The 20,732-nt window shown below is 43.7% G+C and overlaps 1 protein-coding gene across 2 annotated transcripts in view; it reads left to right on the top strand.

Annotated features, from left to right (window-relative positions):
* The window catches only part of PAFAH1B1 (platelet activating factor acetylhydrolase 1b regulatory subunit 1), a 69,962-nt gene that overhangs the window by 41,544 nt on the left and 7,686 nt on the right, over positions 1–20,732 (top strand). For both annotated transcript variants that reach the window (XM_084822542.1, XM_084822543.1), the window contains 6 exons: positions 3,267–3,351; positions 8,319–8,393; positions 9,761–9,967; positions 12,367–12,535; positions 15,726–15,828; positions 19,106–19,334. In XM_084822542.1, the coding sequence (XP_084678668.1) occupies positions 3,267–3,351; positions 8,319–8,393; positions 9,761–9,967; positions 12,367–12,535; positions 15,726–15,828; positions 19,106–19,334 (868 nt within the window). The remainder of the gene's footprint in view (positions 1–3,266; positions 3,352–8,318; positions 8,394–9,760; positions 9,968–12,366; positions 12,536–15,725; positions 15,829–19,105; positions 19,335–20,732) is intronic.

Here is a 20,732-nt window from a genome sequence, read left to right on the forward strand (position 1 = left end):
AGTAAATGCCAGACCCATTTCCATATAGGCCACAGCCTACCTTGCCTATCATATGTTGGAGCAGGGGTGTTTTTGCCCTCCTCAGTGCAGGAGTCAGAATCTGATGGGTGCATGCTTGCACTGACACACATGTTACTAGCTGGAGTGTGTGCCAGCATTGCCATGTTTCTTGCTATTATGTGGACTAGTTGGAGCGGGAGGGCTTCTTATAGCAAGAACATTGCCTGCCAGTGGTTAGAATAAAGGCTCTGTATTTTGTACTTACAACCCCCCCCCCCATCTTTGACAGAAGTTGAATTCTTGAAGGGTTTGCCCTAAAAGCCAACTTATAAATATTTTAAATAAATATTACATAAATTCACATTTGCATGATTTAAAAAAATTGCATCACACTTTTCTGATTAAAAAACAAAACTCCCTAGGTGGCTAACATCAACTTTAAAAAAAGCAATGAAAATGGTTAACATGGACAAGGTGGCAGGCAAAGCAAGTCACAGAAAGGGACAAGGTAGCAGATAAAATGAGATCAGAGAGGGTCAAGCAAGCAAGATAAGACAACATTCAGGCTTAAAGTTTGCCAAAATGGAAATGTGTTCTAGGGCTACCTGAAAAACCATCCGTGTGTGTGTGGGGGTGTCACAACAAAGAAGGCCCCCTTCCTGATTCCCACCTGTTGTACCTCAGATGGAAGCAGGACGGGCAAATGGGCCTCCCACAACAGCCTCAGTGGAAAGCAGGGTTGTAGAGGAGGAGGCAGTCCTTTTAGGTAATCTGATCCCAGGCCATTTTGAGCCTTAAAAATAATTAACAGCGTTTTGAATGGCATCTAGAAAGGGGCTGGTAGTTAGTGCAGTTGATATAAAAGAGGAATTGTGGGCACCCTGAAAGTGGCCCTAATCAACACTTTCGCTGTTGCATTTTGTACCAGCTCAAGTTTCTGGTCAGTTTTGAAAGGCAAATCTACCCAGATGGTATCCCAGTCGTTCAGTCTTGTTACGATAAAGGCATTCATAACTTGTACGGATTTGATGCTTCTGCTAGTAGTTATGGAGAGGAATAGAAAACTCTGCAGGGCACTGAAGCCTCACCTTCTTGTTTACTGGAAATTGCTTCCAGGAGTTTCAGACTTTACCAGACATTGTAGTAATACTTGACTAGTGAGTTGTTGGAATTTTTCCAATCCATTGTTATCCTGCTATGAGCTCTGTCAGTGGTACAAGCAGTGATTGATTAGCAATACAAAGATTAAAATCGCATGCTGCCTTCCACCAGTACAATCATAGGGAAGACTTGAGATTCTCAGTCCTTGTGAGTTTTATTTATTTCATTTAATAGTTAAGCTCGGTGCTTTATAACTAGAGTTCTCTGAGTGTTTTACACATTTTTTTTTAAAAAAAGCAAAAGTAAAAAAGAGTCTCCCATTGTCCTTACTTGTTACCTAGAGATCCCAAAACTAGTCCAGCCTTTCCCCAATCTGATGCCCTCCAGATGTTTTGGACTTCAACTCCTGTCAGCCCCAGCCAGCATGGCCGATAGTCAGGAATTCTGGAAGTTGTAGTCCAAAACATCTGGAGGGCATTGGGTTGGGGAAAGCTGTATGAAGTGATCTCTACTGTGTCTTAACAGGAGACAGCTCTTAGATTCTCTTAGACTCAGCCAGTGCGTGGGCTAGGAGGCACTGTTGCCTCCAGAGTGAATAGCCACGGGTTCCAGGTCTGATCTTAGCTGCTGGTTCAGGCGAGGTTTGTTGAGTTTCTTGCAGGCCAGTCTGAAAAGAAGTGACTATTGAAACTTGCTAGTTCTTCTCCATGGGTTTCTATGTGCCAAGGGCACTTAAAAGTTGGAACCAGCTTCACAACTCTTACAGCTCAGCTAAAAGCTTTCTGAAATAGGAAGGTTTTTACCTGCCCTCAAAAGGCCAAAAGGGGCTGCAAGGGGGCCTTTCTGGGCAAGGAATTCAGAACTGGGGCTTCACTGCCAGGAAATATCTAGACCTTCTGGCCACATGCAGGTCCTTGGCTATTAGGAACACACACAGAAGAGACCCTGGACCATCCCGATGCATTGAGGATGGGGAAGGGGTAATGGGATGAGGTATTGCTTCAGCTATGCAGACTTAAGTAATGTAGGGCTTTAAGGGTCAAAACCAACACTTTGAATTGAGCCTAGAAGGAAACAGGTAAGATCTCCTAGGGCTGCTTTTGTGTGTATGGTCTTGGCAATTTGTCCCAGTTAAAATTCCAGCTGTGGCATTTTGGACCAACGGAAGCTTTTGAACTGTCTCCAAAAGCAGCCTTGCATAGAGTGCATTACAAAGAACTGATCTAGGGAGTGCCTAGACGTGGCTTACCGAGGATAGAAAAGGAGGAGGCACAGCTGGAACACTGGAAAAAGGCACTCCTAGCCACAGAAAATTAAGGAGAAATACCATGCTATGGATCTGCTCTTTCAGGGAGGAATGTGACCTGATCTAGGTGCAGTTTGCCAATTACTTGATCTAGGAACCCCACAAGCTGCCATCACCTCTGTCATACCTGGGCTGCGTTTCAGGTTACTGGCTCTCATCCAGCCCATTATTTATTCCAGGCAATGATTCAGGGTTTCCATTGTTGCAGTGGGATTCTGAGAAAAAAAGAGGTATAATTGAATGTCATCAGCATACTGATGAAGCTAAACTCTGGATCCTTAGCCAAACACCCTCAGTTATAACATCATGTGCATGTTAAAGCAGCCCCACAGGATAAGTCAGGTGGAGGAGAAGCAGAAGTCTCCTCCCTCCTGGCAGTGCATTTAGAAACCTACCTAACAGGAATGGAACCATTGCAGAGCAGTGTGGTACCCTGATTCCCACCCCTGCCAGGCAGTACAGGATGATATTTGTGTCAATGGCATCAAAAGCCTCTGAGAAATCCAGGCAAACCAACAAGGAGACATTCCCCCATCTATTTCCTGGTGTATAATAACCACTTTTGTCCTACAGGAAGTGAATAAGTAATAGCTCTTTTATACTACAGTGAGAATGGAGGAAGTTGTGGGAAGGACAAGAAAGTTCCTTCATAAATCCTCTTGGTGATGAGACTGTATACAAACACTGAAAACATAACGAGTCATAATTACTCATAATTTTCCTTTCAAAGAAGAAGAAGGGGGAGTTATTGTTCATGTTAATTCCTGTCAAGCGTGTTTGGTGCCTAGCTTGGGGAGTGGGGTGGAATCTCTCCAGAATTATAATTACGTTAATTTGATACCCAAATCTCTTTGTTTAGAAATCGAGCAATAGCAGATTACCTTCGTTCTAATGGCTATGAAGAGGCGTATTCTGTTTTTAAAAAGGAAGCAGAGCTTGATGTGGTGAGTATATTCCTGCTCATGGGTGATCTTCACGCTTAACCTTCTGAACATTTTGGCCTGTGTGGTCTGCCGATGCAAAATGGAGGTGGTGGATGGATCATTCACAAGCAATGCAGCTGACCTGAACAGTTGCTTAAGCTTGATTTTAGCATGAATTATTAGCTTGATTTTTAGCATGGATTGTTAGGTTAACTAAGTTTATGGATTACGTCAAATTATTCACGTTGGTGAGATCCCAGGCAGACATTGAAGAGTTCCAAAAAGATCTCTGCCCACTCATCCGAATGGGGATAAGATTCAGTGTAAAGGTATAAAAAACCTTATTTCACATATATGTTGATGGGGTCTGAATGGCCAGGACTGCTCCATATCTCAGGTGACAGTATAGCCTGAATACTAGATGCTGGGCAAAAAATGGAGGAGTGGGGGGCTGTTTGCATGAGGTCTCTTTTATGTTAAGGAGAAACTTCCCATGGGGAATTACTGGTATTTTCCCAAATGGAGGCCTTACCATTCTTGAAAGGAGGCTTATGTTGCCCATTGCAAAAGTAAATGTGTGTTGTGTAAATCCTAGTTTTCACCTATCTTGGCTCATAGGTTTTCATCAGTTGTCACTTAGGGTCTGTGCTTTCAGAATGCAAAGCATACTGAGCAAGCTATTCACATGTCCATTACTTCATGCATTTCATATCTGATTGCTTTCCAATCCTTTAAAGCACTAAAGGGTTTTTTTTAATGTTCATCTTATTCTAAGTTGTAATTACTAACTTTTGTCCACTTCATATTTAAAGAATTTCTTTTTAATCCAACCCAGCAGCCTCAGCTGCTATAGCTGAACAGCTTTGAACAGCTTTAGTTGGGGCATTCTTTTAGAATAGTTCTCTCCATGTACACAACCCATTTCAAAATGTCAAAATTTACATTTGCAGTAAAAACAAAAGGATCAGGCTATTCGGTTAAAAGCCCATACTGGGAAGAGGTTAAAGAGGAAGCTACCATAAATTTCCTCAATAGCAGATTCAGCCAAATGACATTTGGGTTCTCTTAACTGTTTTACACTGGTTATATGGCATGTAGAGTAGACTGGACATTTACTCAGGATGACATCAGTGTAGAATTTGTAATAGAAATGTTCTTAGGCATGTGTGTAAGCACGTGACAGTGTTGCTTTTAGACTTTATTGTGATTATGATTAATTAACATTTATATACTGCCTTAACTGCTAAAAAGCCATCATGGCAGGATACAACAACTTTAAACAATGAAGGCTTGCAGCAATAAAAACAAGACCATTAAAACAGTAAAAACATTGAAAACTGCACGTTTTAAAAGACTAAATTGAAAAGATGCATCTTTATACTCTTTCTAATGGCCAAGAAAGTTGGGGCCAATAATAGTTCTTGAGGGAGCACATTCCATAGTTTGGGGGCAACCCAAGAGAAAATCCTTTCACGTGTACCTGACAGGTAATGGTGTCCTCAAAAGGGCCTCTCCTGCAGCTCATAGTACTCAGGCAGGTTCATAGCAAGACAGGAGGTCTTTTAGGTAGCCAGGTCTTAAGCCCTGAAAGCAATTGGCAACGAGTGCAGTTCTTTCAGGACAGGTGTAATATGGCCCCAGTACCATGTACTGATTAGCACCCTTGCCAAAACATCCATCTCTCCGTCACACACACAGCTTTCTGAAACTTTTGTAAAATGCAAGAACGATTTAAGTAGAAACATATTTCTAATAAGAGTTACATACCATCTACAGTTTGTTTTCAGATTTTATTCAGGAATTTTAAACAACTAGTGCCATGCAGGCTAGTAGTTTGAGAATGATTGGATAAAAATATATTTGCTCATTTCCCTTGCAACTTGAACAACTTTACACTTTAAATGTAAACATACTATGAATAAATGGGCAAAGGTGAAAACAAAGATGTTCTTTTTAAAGAGAGCGTTTACTGTTTCCTGAACTTTGAGGTCGAAAGCACATGATGTAAGATCTTTCCTCTCTTCTCCCTCCGATGTCCTTTCACCTCTTTCTCCACAGCTTCTCTTCCTCCTCCTCTATCACCAACTGACTTTTCTTGGCCCCTTTCCCAACATTCTGTGCCTGTCCTTTCATTGGCCTAGCACAAGTGCTCATTGGGATAAGCATTATTACACATGGATACACTGTGTGTGTCACACGTTACATTACATACACAGTGTGGGGCATGCATTAACCTCCCCTTTCCCTTCCTGAGCTGCCCAAAGCTCAAACTTTCAACCTTTTTTGAAGTTTCAAAATTTTCTGCATGTCTACATAGCTCAAGCTTCAGTATAAAACAAAAATGAGCAAAATCAGTGTGGAAGATCTCTAATAATAAGCCTTACAGTACTGTATTCTTATATAAGATTCTAGCTTGGAACAATATTCAGGTTCCTTTTGCAGCACTTTCCTTGTAAGTGAGAGAGTGCTGTCTTCCCTTGATATATTGTTTACCGCTTTTCTGATCCTGTTTCTTGCAACACCATGCCTAGACTGCCATTGCCTTGCTTATAGTGTGTTGTCTGCAACCAGTTTATCCTTAATTCATCTGTGCTGCCCTGTTTTCCTTTTGCGCTTTTTATCTTGCTGACCTTATTTAAGGATTATAAAGCCTCTGTCGAAACAACATCATTGCTTCTCTGTTCTGTGCATTAGCAAAGCATGCTGTTTCTGCTACCTAAATGTTAAGTAGAGTAGGCTTTTAGCTTTCTCTGTAACAAAGTATAATCAATGTAGGATATATCCACCAGCCTTCGTAGATTTGACACAGCTTTTTCAATATTGAAACTCCTTACTCAGGTTTTGCTCTCTAGATTTGGAAAGAGGAGTAAATATCTTGGTATAATCTGGAAATACAATACTATTTCTTCAGATCATACAAATGACTCCTGTCTATGAACAATTTAAATATATGTCAGTCTCCTAAAGTACCCTTCAGGTCTACCAATCAGACTGTGAAAGCGTAGAATTTTGTCTGTCTTACCAAAATACCCACTTGAGGCTCTAATTTCATTTCCCCAAATCTCATTCAAATAAAGTTCTACTTGTAATCTCATTGTATGTGTAATTGAAAATGGGGTTTGATGAAAGGAGTGCTAGCCTATCCATCAACCTCATTAATAGTCTTTCCCCCAAAAGATAAAAAGGAGGACCTGAATATGCTAAGAAGCCTTGTTGCTCAGCAGTCATGAGGGAGTCTGTTTCTCTTCCTTTTGAGAGAACTGCATAGGAAAGCCAGGGGAGTATGAATTAGGCAGAAAACTCTTAATGAATTAAAGACCTAAGAAAACCAAGCATCAGTGGATTGGATGCTATCCAGGCAACTGCTTCAGGGGCTACATTTGGCTCCAGCACAAATTAGTTCCACAAATAACCCCAAATTCCCCCAAGCACTGAGTGTGGTAATGCCTCCACTGTGGCCTCTTACCCAAGAAGATAATCCAATTACCAACTCTGCTGTTCTGCTGTTCCCCTGCCTTTTAAAATCTCCCCTGTTGCTGGTCTCTCTGAGGCTGCAGAACCTAAAATGTCACAAATAGCATCTATTTCCTTTTCCTTGTACTTCCTTGATTTTTGCAGTTAACCCCTCTCCTTGATTCATAAGGCACATGGCTTGTTCTGGCTTAAGAATTACTGTCATTTGGTGGTGGGGGGGCTGTTGTCCTGAATTCTAAGCCATTTCTTTGTGGCTAATTCCTCACAGAGGTAGCGGTTTCTGGGCATCTCAGCATGTCTTTTTTTTACATCCTGATACCACAGAGCAGCTAAATTGTGGCAGACTAGAGAGTTTTGCTTGACTAAGTTCTGGGAACTTCCTGTAAGAAGTAGTTACTTCCCTGAGGAAAATAATAAGGGGGGAAACTTGCTCTGAATGCTTCAGCTGAAGCAAGTGTTTGCATCTGTTGTGTGTGCATGATTGCCTTGGGCTCATGCATATCTTAGACTTAGGCTGATGCAATTCACCTGTTGTATGTCAGGGTCACCCACTGAACATTAGCAATAGATTCGGGACAGCTATAGCACGTATGACCTTAAGATTGCTGGTGCAAGATTTGGTGATGGCCAGTAGGTGTAGATGGCTTCAAAAGGGGGTTAGAAAAAATAATAGAGGAGGATAGGTCCATCAGTGACTATTAGCTAAATGAAATCTCCATGTGACACTGAGAACCAGTTGCTGAGAACAACAGAGAGGGTTGCTGCCTTCATGTCCTGCTTGCGGGCTTCCCTGGGGCTCTGGCTAGCCACTGCAGGAAACAGGATGTTGGGCTAGATCAGGGGTGGGATTTGCAAGCGGAAATTGGGATTTGCAAGTGGCTAGAACAGGGGTGGGATTTGCAAGCAATTTGCAAGCGGAAACATCTGGAGGGCCACAACTCCCATGATCCCTCACCTTTGGCTTTGCTACCCTGGGCTGTGGGAGTTGTAGGTCAAAACACTGGTAGGTCAAAACATCTGGAGGACCACAAATTGACCACCCCTGGACTATATGGTCTTCTATATTGTACGGCAGGTCCAGGGCAACATGTCACCACCAGATCATTCGCATTAAACCATGACACTGAAGAGGCTGATATTAGCAGGCAGTTCACTGAATTACAACCACATTAATCAATTCACAGATTCCAAGGAGATCATCTTAAGAGCTCTTGTGAAAGCAGATTTAACAGAATATTTTCTAATAAACTCATTTCTCTGGCTTTTCTTCTGTATGATTTTTATCTTGTTTGTTTCATAGATGTTTACTGCTGAGTATTTGCCAAGGATTTGTAGTGATTCTTGGTTAAGTCCCACACTTTATGCTTCCAGTTTCTAAAGAGCTAAAAGATGCCATTCCTATAAAAATAGCCTCTAAAAGCTTTTCTTATGCATGAAGATAATCCTAGTTTTGGGAAAAAAATATGGTTAAACAGTACTGAAATGTTAGTGACGGCTGTCTTGATCTTCTTCAGAATGAAGAGTTAGATAAGAAGTATGCTGGCCTCTTGGAAAAAAAATGGACATCAGTTATAAGATTACAAAAGAAGGTAAGCAGAAGCCCAAATTGGGATATTGGAGCTAAAACTGTTGCAACGATTTTTTAAAGCATTATCTAAAATACCATCTTTGGAGATCTCTGGGTTGGGTTTGGTTTGGTTTTAAATCTGACTTTCCGAAAGGTGTCTGTGGAGGACTCAACATGTAGGTGACTGCAGAATAATTCTCTGTACAGGTGGGTTCTTTACCTTTCATAAATGTAGTTGTAGAACCTTGGCATGGAATGGTTTGCGAAAAGCTTGACTCTGGCACAAAGGCACAAGACGTGCTGCCGTTATACCAAGCTGATCCTTTTAACAGCTGAACCATTAGTCCTGATGTGTAGAGCTAATGTTCTACCAAATGTATGCTGTATAAGGTTATTCTTCCTTACAGGGATGCTATAGGCAAAGTAGACAAAAATCGTCAGGAATTGAGTTTCTTATCAGTTTAAATTGGTGTAGTCTCTGGTACAGTAGCATCGTTTTCTTTTTGTTTGCCTTGTTCAGCATCATGGATCAGATATGGTAGCACTTAGGAGCTCTTGCTATAAATTCTCTTTAAAGGCATCATGAAAGTGCTTGGTTGGCAGAAGTGTTGTATGATCCAAAAGTCCAATAAAATTTAAGGGCAGGAGACAGGTGTGTCTGTGTGTCTGTGTGGTGGTGGGGGCAGTGGGAACCTAAGGCAGTAAAGGGACAGGATGGGTAACCTTCAGTAGAGTATTGGGGCAGGCCAGCAGGGATGCAGGGAGCTAAGGAGAGCTGGGTACAGTCCAGGCCTGTTTAGCTTCTAATCTAGACATGTTCGAAAATAAAACATTATCAGAGAACCACTGTATCACTTATGAGAACCAGCTGAAGCCTATCTTGTTTTTGTTAACCAACACAAGGAACAAAATAAAAGATAATTGTCGCAGTCAGGATCTTTAATGAAAAATATTGGAAAGAAGAAGAAAATGCTGGCAGTTAAGGGAGGGATGACAAAACAGTGGGATTAATAAATAATGTCTAAGGTAACAAATTTTGTATAAAGGAAAGATCATGAAGATCTTTTCTCAAAACTGGCAAACTTAATGGTTTTTGTAAAAGAAAATTTGCTATTGCGTGTCTAAAAAGGTGGCTTTTGTTTGCTTTATAATGATAAAGAAAAGAAAAGGTGTGGATTGATTCAAAATTACCAGGCAGATCTTGGATTTCATTCACTTGTTGTTCAAATTGTAATTGAAGTTAATTGGAGAACTGTGTTGCACAGTTCCAGGGTTGCAAAGAATGTATGGATTTGGTAATGACCAGTTTTCTGGTTAGCCCTTCAGTCGTCTCTGTTAGGTTTTTTACACCTTTGTTCACACCTCTCTCTGCTTCCTTTCCAAACTTAGGTTATGGAATTAGAGTCCAAACTAAATGAAGCTAAGGAAGAATTTACATCAGGTGGGCCTCTTGGTCAGAAGCGAGACCCTAAGGAATGGATCCCTCGTCCTCCTGAAAAATATGCATTGAGTGGGCACAGGAGTCCTGTCACAAGAGTAATTTTCCATCCAGTTTTCAGTGTTATGGTCTCTGCTTCAGAGGATGCCACAATAAAGGTAGGAACTTACTACAGCCTGGTTCATCTGTCTGTCTCTGCCTTACAGCTGTCAAAAATGTAGGGATGACGGAGAATTCTGCCACGGATTCCAGCGGGGCCGGATTCTGTAGAATCCGGCCCCCCGGAATCCGTGGCGGAACAGCCTCCCGCCCCCCTGCGGAATCCCCTGGGACTTACCTGGGGCGGCTGCAGCGGGGGCGGTGGATGCAGCGGATTCGGTGGTGGCGGGGGGAGTGGCGGGGAGGGTGTGGGTGCGGCGGCGGCTGGTCTCCTGGCCGGCTGCGGCCAGGCGCAGCGTACGCAAATGGCGGCGGCTACGGCAGCCGCCATTTGCGTTCGCTATTTTTCGCTGTTCTAGCCTACGTAAATATTTACGTAGGCTAGAACAGCAAAAAATAGCGAACACAAATGGTGGCTGCCGTAGCTGCCGCCATTTGTGTTTGTATTTTTTTTTACTTTGCCGTGATAGGCTACGTAAATATTTACGTAGCCTATCACGGTTAAGTACAGGGACGCCAACGGCAGCAGCTACGGCTGCTGCCATTTGCATCCCTGCTGCCCAGCGGCCGGATGTCTGGCTGTGGGCGGAGCCGGCTGGCGGCTCTGCGGAATCCCCGCGGAGTGGAGCCGGCCAGGCAGGACTCCGGGGGGAGGGATGGAGCGCCTCCCCCCCCCCACCGTGAAGCAGATCCACGAAACGATAAGTGACTTTCGTACATCCCTACAAAAATGTGTGTCTTGCTGAAGTGTTTCTTGAAATACAAGGCGTAAGCCTCTCAACACTGGGGGTTATTTTGGGGATGTTTGGAATGGTTTAAAACCTGAGCCCAGGAAGAGGTGTGGACTCCCTATGCATGGCCTCATTTGCACTCTTATACTTGTGTAGGTTTACTATTGCAGAATCTCTCCCATGAACCACAAATGCAGTAGAAAATATCTAGCTTCAGGCAGGGAGGAATAAACTTCCTCGTCTAACAAAGCTGTCCCAAACCAAGATAATTGCATGTTGACGCCTGCTGTGAGAATGCTGATCAGAATCTGGGTGCGGTTTCCAAGATGCTTTTTTGGGCTGTGCTGGTCCAAGTAATATTTTTCCAAATTTGAAACCTTCAGCAAGTACACTGAAGCAGTTGAAACAAGCATGATCACAAGCATTTTGAAGCCTGCGTTGTTTTGCTGCTGGTGTGCTTCTGGACATGCTATAATTCTAACCTGCTTACCGTAGACCCTATGTGAAGGACCTTAAGATACAGTTCCTTCTGTATTGTCCCACCATGAGCCTTAGTCAGTGTCAAGCTAGAATATCCAGGACACATGAGGACTGCTTTGGTTTTAGCTTTCAGGTTGTGGAACTTGTTCATGTGGGAACTTGTCTGAGCCTGAATGTCATTATAGCCAGTTCTCACTGAGGTTAGGGCACTTGTTTGCTCCTGCATACATTCACAGATTCCCTCCACATAGAAAAGTAGAATGTCAGGAAGAAGACTAGTCCTTTCCCCTAACATACTAGTTTTCTCTATGCAGGGATGGTAGTGATTATTGGGTAGAGGAGCATTCAATCATGTGTTCCCCCACCTGCAGTCTGAGGTAGCACAGTCCAGATGCATGTTAATTACCTTGGTGAAACTATTTTATATGCACTGAGGAGAAACTAGAGCATGAGAACTGTGTTGTTGGTAGAAGAATTCTTACGGTTAGACTAGCAGCCATTGGTAAGGAGAAATCTGATCTTGGTTGTCCCTTACTGCTTTTATCATGAGACATTACTTGTTTAATACATCACCCTGAGCCATTGGATTATTCGAAAGCAACCCTTTAAAAAACAACAACACAGCTTTTGTTGTGTCTCTGTGGCTGCAAGAGTCCTTGAAAGTACAATGTCTGAGATGAGTGAATCACAGAGGGCAGGGAGGAAAAGATTGGGATAAGAAAATCATGAGAGTGGCTTCACTGCCCATTCCCTTTCTGCTCATGATCTGGAGAGTAATTTTATAATTGGGGCTGTCAAGGTTTCAGGTGACTAGTTAGGTGCTTCCCAGTTTTGTTTCTGGTTGTATTCTTTGGTGCCAATGCAAAAACCAAGTGTATGAATCTGACCATAGAAGAAGGATTCCAGTCTTGTTAAAACACCAGGAGTAGCAGCAAAGTTTTTATTCTCTGGCTTATTTGCAATATTGCTTGTGAACACTGATGTATCTTGGAATTTGGGGGGGAGCGTAATTAACTTGAAAAGTCATCAAGCCCTTTAAACATATACCTCATTCTCCTTTGTTCCTTGAGAAGGACAGTCTCTCTTCTGTTGAAATTAATATTGAACTAAGTGCCAGACAGCTCATCTGGATACAAGTGAGGGCTTGGAAGGGCAGATATTCACCAATTTCTTTGTTTACTTTTTAGGTATGGGATTATGAGACAGGTGATTTTGAACGAACCCTGAAGGGCCACACAGACTCTGTGCAGGATATTTCCTTTGACCACAGTGGCAAGCTATTGTCCTCCTGCTCTGCAGATATGACCATTAAGCTATGGGATTTCCAGGGCTTCGAGTGTATCAGAACCATGCATGGTAAGGAACTGAAGAAACCTAGAAAGCAGTTGTGAGATAAAATGAAATGGGTCACACCTCGCCCAGTCCTAATGCTGATGTGAGGAAGGGGTTGCAAAACCCCTGCTGTTCGTTGTCACAGACAACATGGGAAACACGTGTCTGGACTATACCACTGCAGACAGCAGGTGGGAGCTCACATGATTGAACGCTCCTCTGCACTAAAATTTTCTGCACATAGAAAACGAGTGTGTTGAGGAGAAGAGATCTAGCCTAGCCTTCTCTCTGATATGCTAACAGAGAATTTTTTTGTATGGCAGAACATGCAGTCATGGGAGACTGGACCAGCAGTGTGGAAGTGGTACAGTCCAGGCCCACATTTACCATGTTTGCTGTGAACCGTGTTAGTGTTTTGGGTTTATTTTTCAGGCCTTGCTAATGCTGGCTGATTAGAATTCAACTCCGCTCTACTTGGCTTGCAACGTTAACAGGCTTTGTGCCCCATAATGCTAACTTGATGAAGTGGGAGCTGTAAGACTTTAATACTTGTCATTTCCTTAGCTTGCTGGGAAATAAGGCGATGCAGGCAATCAGCTCTGCTGTATAGTGTCTTTATAGCTGAGTACCCATGGGACACATCACATTTTGGTTAATTTTGTTGCCAGCTATATAAGAACCCTGGATATTTCCCAAGGAGGGCATAATTTCTGGCTCCATGGGTCCTTTGAGTCAGAAACTTGCCTACCTTCTGTTTCAGACCTATAGCTCTGGTCATGAAGCATTACTGGCTGTTCATAATGATTGGAAGAAATCAACATTTAATATGAAAATATCATATGATGGAAAGGGGTTGGGTGACTTGGGCTAGAAGAACTTTGCTTCCTCTCTGCTACCTGTGCAATACACGCTCATTCATCTGTCTGGAGGCAGATGCAGCCACCTGCCTCCCCCCTCCGCCCAGCCCCACGCCAGTTAAAAATAATAATAAAAAAGCAGCTCTGGTCATTTATTGTTGCTGCTAGGAGCGTCCTCAAAGGCATGAATAAGCAGAATGAGCCTTTCTAACACCCTTTGTGAGGTGGGAAAAAACACCTAGCAGCACACAGGTCCTCTCCCCACTCCCCCAGGTTATTTGTGAGTTTCATATAATTTCGGTGAGAATTCTTACGTTGCGCTAAGCTTTGGAGCAGGCGGGTCAAAGCTCAGGATGACAGAAAGTGTCTCTCTCCCCCCCCCCCCAATTACACACGGGACAATGAGGGAGGGATCTTCCGTGTTTTGGTCCACTTCGGAGCATGCCAGAAGAGTCGCGAGACTTGTGCTGCTTCTGCTTGCTCCAAAACCGGATGCGATTTTCCCACACCCCTCTTGCGCATGCAGAAGACTTTGGGGGAGGGTTTTCTTCATGCCGTGCTGGAGCAGGCAGATCCTCCAAAGGAGATACGTGCTGCTTCTACTTGCTTCAAAACCCATGTGCGTAGGACCTAGGGAGGGGGGCAGGAGCCATGGTGAGCACTAATAATGTCAGGAAACGGGGCCAAGTAAAAACTTGTGAACCTGCGGAGAGGATGTTGTCTGGTACCTGCATGCAGGTGCTGAATAAGGTACTTGCTTACACATCCTCCACCATATCCCCCCCCCCCATTTATTTAAAGTATGTTATGCTGCTCCTCAGCCAAAAAAGTCTCCCAGACCGGCTTACATTAAGTCAGTTAAACAAGACAGTTCCTACCTGCAGGCTTAGTCTAAAGACGTGACACCCAAGGAAAAAGGAACAGGAAGGGAAGAGGAAAAGAATTAATAGTCTTGAGCAGGGCTGGTAGAATGGTCCAGCTTTACCTCTCATCTCTCCCTCTACAGCCTGCTGGAATGGCTGACAGTTGAGAGAGGAGGAACCTTCAAGAGGGAGGCCTTTCAGCAGGGCTGGCGGAAGAGCCCTGCTCTCCCTCTTGTCTCTTTTATGGTGCTTGGAGCTAATGTGGCAACTCCTTCTTGCAGTCTTTTGCTCCCTGGGTGACCCTCTGCTAAGCCTGGACTGGAGTTGTTTCCTCTAACTGTGATCTGCTGGTCCCGCAATTTGGGGGTTGAGAGAACCAGCAGAGAAGCTTACCTGACCAGGCTTTTGTCAGAGTTTCACTTTGAAGAGGCATGCGATCAAGGCATTCGCATGTGGGCTTTCCTTTTGTATAGAATTGAAAGCCGGGGTTTAGGAGTAATCTGATGAAAGCAGCGATACCTGTACATGGGGTAGCCATTCATAGTTCGTGAGGCAGGTGGTAGCTGACTGGGATAAGTGAAGCTTGCTGTGATCTCTCTTGGGTGCTCAGTGCCCGTGGCGCTCTGGAACATCGTAAGAGTGCTTCTGGATTAGAGCAAGGGGTCCATTTAGTCCAGCATCTTGTTTCCCACAGTGGCCAGCCAGAAGCTTCTGGAAAGCCTGCAAGCAGGGCATGGAAGCAACAGCTTTCTCTTGTTCTTGCTTCCCGGCACCTGGATTGTGGAGGTCTTCCCTGGATGTGCACTTTCAACGTTTCTCTCATGGCTAACGGCTTTGGATAGACTTCTCCTCTGCAAAGTCATATCATCCCCCTTTAAAGAAGTCGAGGCAGCATCAAATTCTATAAATCTTGTGGTGTTTGAAGAAGTCCTTTCTTCCGTCTGTCATGTATCTACTGTCCATCATTTTTTTTAGTATTCTGGGGGATAATTTTTCTCTCCATGCCATGCGTAATTTAGTAAAACTGGATCCCACTTTAAGTTGTCTGTGTTTTAAGCTCTCTACCCCTTGACCTTTCTGCCTGCACCTTTCAACATTTTTTCAGTTCTGATACCCTTTTTGAAATGTGGCACCCAATTCCAAATGTTTCCCAACTTGCGTTTGGAATACTGTTCTTAGTATTCCAAACATAGCTGCTCCTTTTTGTGCCTCCTAGAAACCCTGGGAAATGCAGACCAGATACTGCTCCGTTGCCTGTAAGCAAGTCTGTATGTCAGGGAATACTTGCAAGGCTATTGTTTTAAGTGCTCTGGCTTGCTGCTGAAGTATCTTTAATGAAAATCTGTATTTTGGGGGGATCTTATAAGCATGCTAGATTATTTCTTGGAAGCTGATGCTATGCAGTATCATTTATAGCCAGACAACCACCATAGCCATACTAAGCTTCTTTTAGTAATGTAATCATGTTTTTTTTTCTTCTTCTTCTTCTTCTAGGTCACGATCATAATGTTTCTTCAGTAGCCATCATGCCCAACGGGGATCATATAGTCTCTGCCTCGAGGGATAAAACCATCAAAATGTGGGAAGTTCAAACAGGGTAAGATCCCACAACCATGCTCACATGAAAGAGAAATGGTGACTGTTTGCTCTATAGAATCTCTGCTAGATACATACTTGGTATGAATGGTATGGAAATTGGGAGGGACTGTAGCACAGCGTGGGAGCGTATGCTCTGCATGTGCAACCGTCCAGGTTCAATCCTCGGCGTCTCCAGTTAAAAGAATCAGCTGGCAGACAAGACCGTCTGCCTGAGATCCTGGAGAGCTAGATGGACAAATAGTCTGATCTGGTGTAAGGCAGCTTCCTGTGGCTCCTGAAATCCTTGACAATAGAGGTCATTGGTCTTCAGTTAGTGCATTAGGACCCCCAAATGGGTCAGTAGTCTAATTTAAGAAGGGTTGTGCCAGAGGCACTTCAGTGCACGTTTGTTTGTTCTTTAAGTAGAAATATGGAGGGGAGAAAAAGCAAGGGTGTGTTTTCTAAACAAGTTGAACTGCTGTGCCTCCCCCCCCCCCCCCCCAATAATTGTGGCTTGGTAGCTGCTAAGATTTCTGTTTGTTTGTTTTTTTGTGTATTTGTTTGTTAAATTTGTATCCTGCCCTTCCACTAAACGGTGCTCAAGGAGGCTAACAGCAGTAATACAAATAGAATACAATATAATATACAATAAAACAATACAAAGTAGAAAACATAAACATAAAATTATTCTTTGTCTACCTTGTATAGTTCTCAGAGTTTCCTAGAGAGAAGGTATAGCGAACTAATATATCAGCAGTGTAGAAATGCTGAGAAGGAGAAAAAACAAAGAGTGAGGGAAGAAAGAAAGGGACACCATGTTGAAAAATAAAAGTAGATTTTGTAGGTTAAGGTGGCTCTTGGGCATGAGAAAGTTTGAAGACTTTATATTTAGGCCCCCGGAGGCTTAGCTAACAGGATTTTTCCATCTTGAGTTCTCATGCAGCACACAGCCTGTCCTGCCAGAGGCGGAGGATGGCTTCTGACCATGACAGAGGAGTACATCTACAGGGGCAAAGTTTATTTGTTTGTTATTTAAAATATTTCTCAACTACCTTTAATTCAAACAGAGTCCAGGGTGGTGTACAAAGGCATGAATAAAGTTAATGTTACCAATACAGATAAAGGGAGCCAGTGTGGTGTAGTGGTTTGAGTGCTGGACTGGGAGTCAGGAGATCTGGGTTCTAGTCCCCACTTGGCCATGGAAGCTCACTGGGTGACTTTGGGCCAGTCGCAGACTCTCAGCCCAGCCTACCTCACAGGGTGGTTGTGAGGATAAGGAGGAGCGTTATTTATGTACGCTCCTTTGGGTTACTTGGAGGAAAAAAGGCAGGATATAAATGCAAAAATAAATACATACATACATACAAATACAGTGCAATAAAACCTCAGTAACAGAGAAAAGGCAGATAAAACTATAAAAAGCACAGAGCATGCAGAGGCAACATTACCATTTTAAAATGGCCTGGCAGATTAAACTTAAATGTGTGCTGAAAAATATATGATGTTGATGCCAGACATACTACTTTGGGAAGGGTGGTGTCAACACAGCAGAGGGCACCTCCTTTGTAGATAGGTGACCTACCTCGGAAATGCAGTTGCAGAAGGGCCTCTGTGAACGATCTTAAAGCCCTGGGCAGGCCGGGGCAGGAGGGTGCGCTTCTTCCAATATTTGGCTCCCAAGGTGTTAAGGGCCTTTAAAGCAAAGAGCCAGCATCTTGAATTGGGCTTGGAAGCAGATAGGCAACCAGTGCAGTTCTGATAGGCATGGTATGAAGAAACCAGACAGCACCAATCAGAATTCTGGTGACCAGATGCTGCGTTAACTGAGATTTCTGCATCGTCTTCAAGGGCAGTCCCGCATATAATGTATTACAGTAATCCAACTAGGGGGCTACTAGAGCATGGATCGCCATGGCCAGGCTATCCCTGTGCAGGAATGGCTGCAGCTGGTGAACTAGCCAAAGCTGGTAAAAAAGTACTCAGCACCACTTGGGCCTTTAGTGACAAAGCTGGCTAACGAGCACACCCCCCAGCTGCAAACCTGCTCCTTAAAGTGGCGTTAAGGATGGCACTACTCCCTATGGAAGTGAGGGCAGCGAGGTTCTACCTCCCCAGAGAGGTTACTGAAGCAGTATTGGCTGTGGCTCAGTCCACACACCCAGGTGTGCTAATTTCACTGCCTCTTAGTACATACGCCCTGCTAAAGAAGAAAGCGTTTTATTTTGATTTTTAAGACTTGTTAAAATAACCCATAAACACTATACTAGCTTTTCCCAAACCCGCTTAAGTCCTGACTTACCGGTTCTCCAGGACGTCCGGAATATGCTTAGGACTGGATTTGGGCAAACATGAAGATGGATAGAATTGTGCCCCCTGTCTCTGTTTATGGCTGAGACACCCCAGTGGAGTAACTGAGGAGGCACTTTCTGCTGATAACCGCTCCCATACAGCTTGAGTTTGGGGGCGTGGTACCACATGTAAGGCCTGCCCGCATTGCTGTTGGAGAAGGTGCATTGGAAATGCTGCATCCCCCCCCCCCCCCATGCTACTCTCCCTGATCATGTGGGTTTTACTACAGGGCCAGAGGTGGTAATGTAGTTTGCACGCTTGGCTGCTTGTGTTTCAGCATAGGGGATACTAGTGTGAGGATTGTGTTTCTGGATCAGACTAAACGTCAGTCTGTTACAGTATTCTGGATCAGCCAAATTCTCTGGGAAGCTCTCAGTTGGAGCCCATCTCCTATTTACTTCAACATCTGAGAATGTGTATTGAAGTTCCATTCATGGATGTAACCTATTGATAACAGCTTTCCTTCAAGAGAAGATACTTGCCTTGTCTAGAGCTTGTAGCATACTATCTGGAGAAAAACAGCTGTCCTGAAACAGGACTTTGGGAAGGTAATGTAGGGATGTTCCCTTAGTCTCGTGAGGAAAGTGGTCTCAGGATTACCTCCAGTTCCTCAAATCATAGGATTCTTCCGACCTTGCCTATTTTGTATTTACGTTTGTAAATGAATCTTTTGCTGTTTTAGGAAAACTGCCCCAATAACCTAACAATTATTTTTTGCTCCCACTTAGTCCCTTGGTTCTTTAGCTGCTGTTCCCTTCCTATCTTCCTGTCCGTTCATTCAGACTTCCTGCAATCTTCACAGCTGTATTTAGACATTTTAGCTATTAAACATGCTAACTTTTTCAGTTGCTGCCAATACCAGCCTTGTCCCTAAACCATCTGTTCTGTCAGTTCTTGTTTCATGTAGGAGTGTTTTGTAAACATCTGTGCTTTTTTCTTGCAAACAGCTACTGTGTGAAGACTTTCACGGGGCATAGAGAATGGGTCCGTATGGTACGGCCTAACCAGGATGGCACGCTGATTGCCAGTTGTTCTAATGACCAGACAGTGCGTGTCTGGGTGGCAGCAACAAAGGAATGCAAAGCTGAACTCAGAGAACACGAGCACGTGGTAGAGTGTATCTCTTGGGCTCCTGAGAGTTCTTACTCCACCATATCAGAAGCTACAGGATCTGAGGTAAGGGGTCTCTTCTCCCCACCTTCCAAATGCTGATAGTAGCACCGTTTTCCATATTGCAGCCTTGAACGCTTGAGCGGGACTTGCACCGACATGTTGAACATCAGGTGCTTGTCTTATCAGGTGCTGGCTCCGTTCCTCCTGCTGTGCATCCCGTTTCAGTTCAGATAGACTCTGCTGTCCTGCCTCTCTAATCCAATCAAACAGTAAGTTTGGTGGTTTTATGGAGAGGTTTTAGAAGGCTTTAGACCTCCCTCCTAAGGGAAGCTTGCTGTGGCCTGTTGAATAGCTGTTCACCTTTTCAAGAAGGATTTTGGACCACAAGCTGTTAAAATTAGCTCTTTCTTTGGGTTTTTAAAATTGTGTTCTAACCTTGCTACTTCGTTGACCAGTGTTACTTTAAATGAGGAGGTATTGTGGCTTTTTTATTTTGCTGCTTTATTCTTTTCTTTTTTGATAGGATTGTTTCATCTTATTTGCTAGCTGCCTTGAACATTTTAGGAAAAGCCGGATTGAAAATTTTAAAGCAAACAATTTGTATCAATATTTATTTATTTAAAGCATTTATAGTACTCCTTTCAACATTAGCCTATCGCTAACATAAATATATAAATACAAAAAGTAATGTCTTGAAACACCTTTAAAGACTTCACACATTTATAATTGTGTAAACTTTCATGGACTAGAGTCGACTTCACCAGCTGCAGTTCAGATTTTAGAACGTCTACAGCAAAATAAATAGCAGCGACATCTGATAACATGAACAACAGAAGCACCCTCAAGCCACCTTTCCTGAACACCCCCCCCAAAAAAACACACACAATGAGTTTTAACCTGGCACTGAAATGAACCAAGTATGGCTGCAAGCAGGTGTCTCTAAATAGGATATTTCACAGCCAATGCTGAGAAGCCCCTGTCCTTCCAACTGTCTGCCTGATCTCTGAAGGCAGGGGCACAAGGAGGAGGACATTGGGTGATGACCATGGTAAACAGGCAGGTTAATTTGCGAGAAGGTTGCACCTGCAGATGTCCTGGTCCCAGGCCATTTAGGGCTTTATAGGTGAACTGTGGCACTTTTTAATCATGCCCAGGAACAAACTGGAAGCTGGTGTAGATCTTTAAGCACTGAGGTGATACAAGGCAACAAGCCCTGGTTCCGAAGTCAGCAGCTGCATTCTGAACCAGTTGCTGTTTCCAGATGGTTTTCTGAGGCTGCCCCGGGCAAAGCACATGGCAGTAATCCAAGCCTGGCTGTTATCAAGGCATGGACAACGGTCGCAGTGGGGAGGGCCGGGAGGATGTTTGAGGTGGGAGGGAGAAACACAGCAGTGTGTGCCTTTGGAGAGGGAGAGAGTGGCCAGTGATCACATTGACAGATTTTGGGTCACTGCTGCTTGG

This window comes from Heloderma suspectum, chromosome 16 (assembly GCF_057233095.1).
Source record: "Heloderma suspectum isolate Gila_16-S chromosome 16, 16-S_ref, whole genome shotgun sequence".
NCBI lineage: Eukaryota > Metazoa > Chordata > Lepidosauria > Squamata > Helodermatidae > Heloderma > Heloderma suspectum.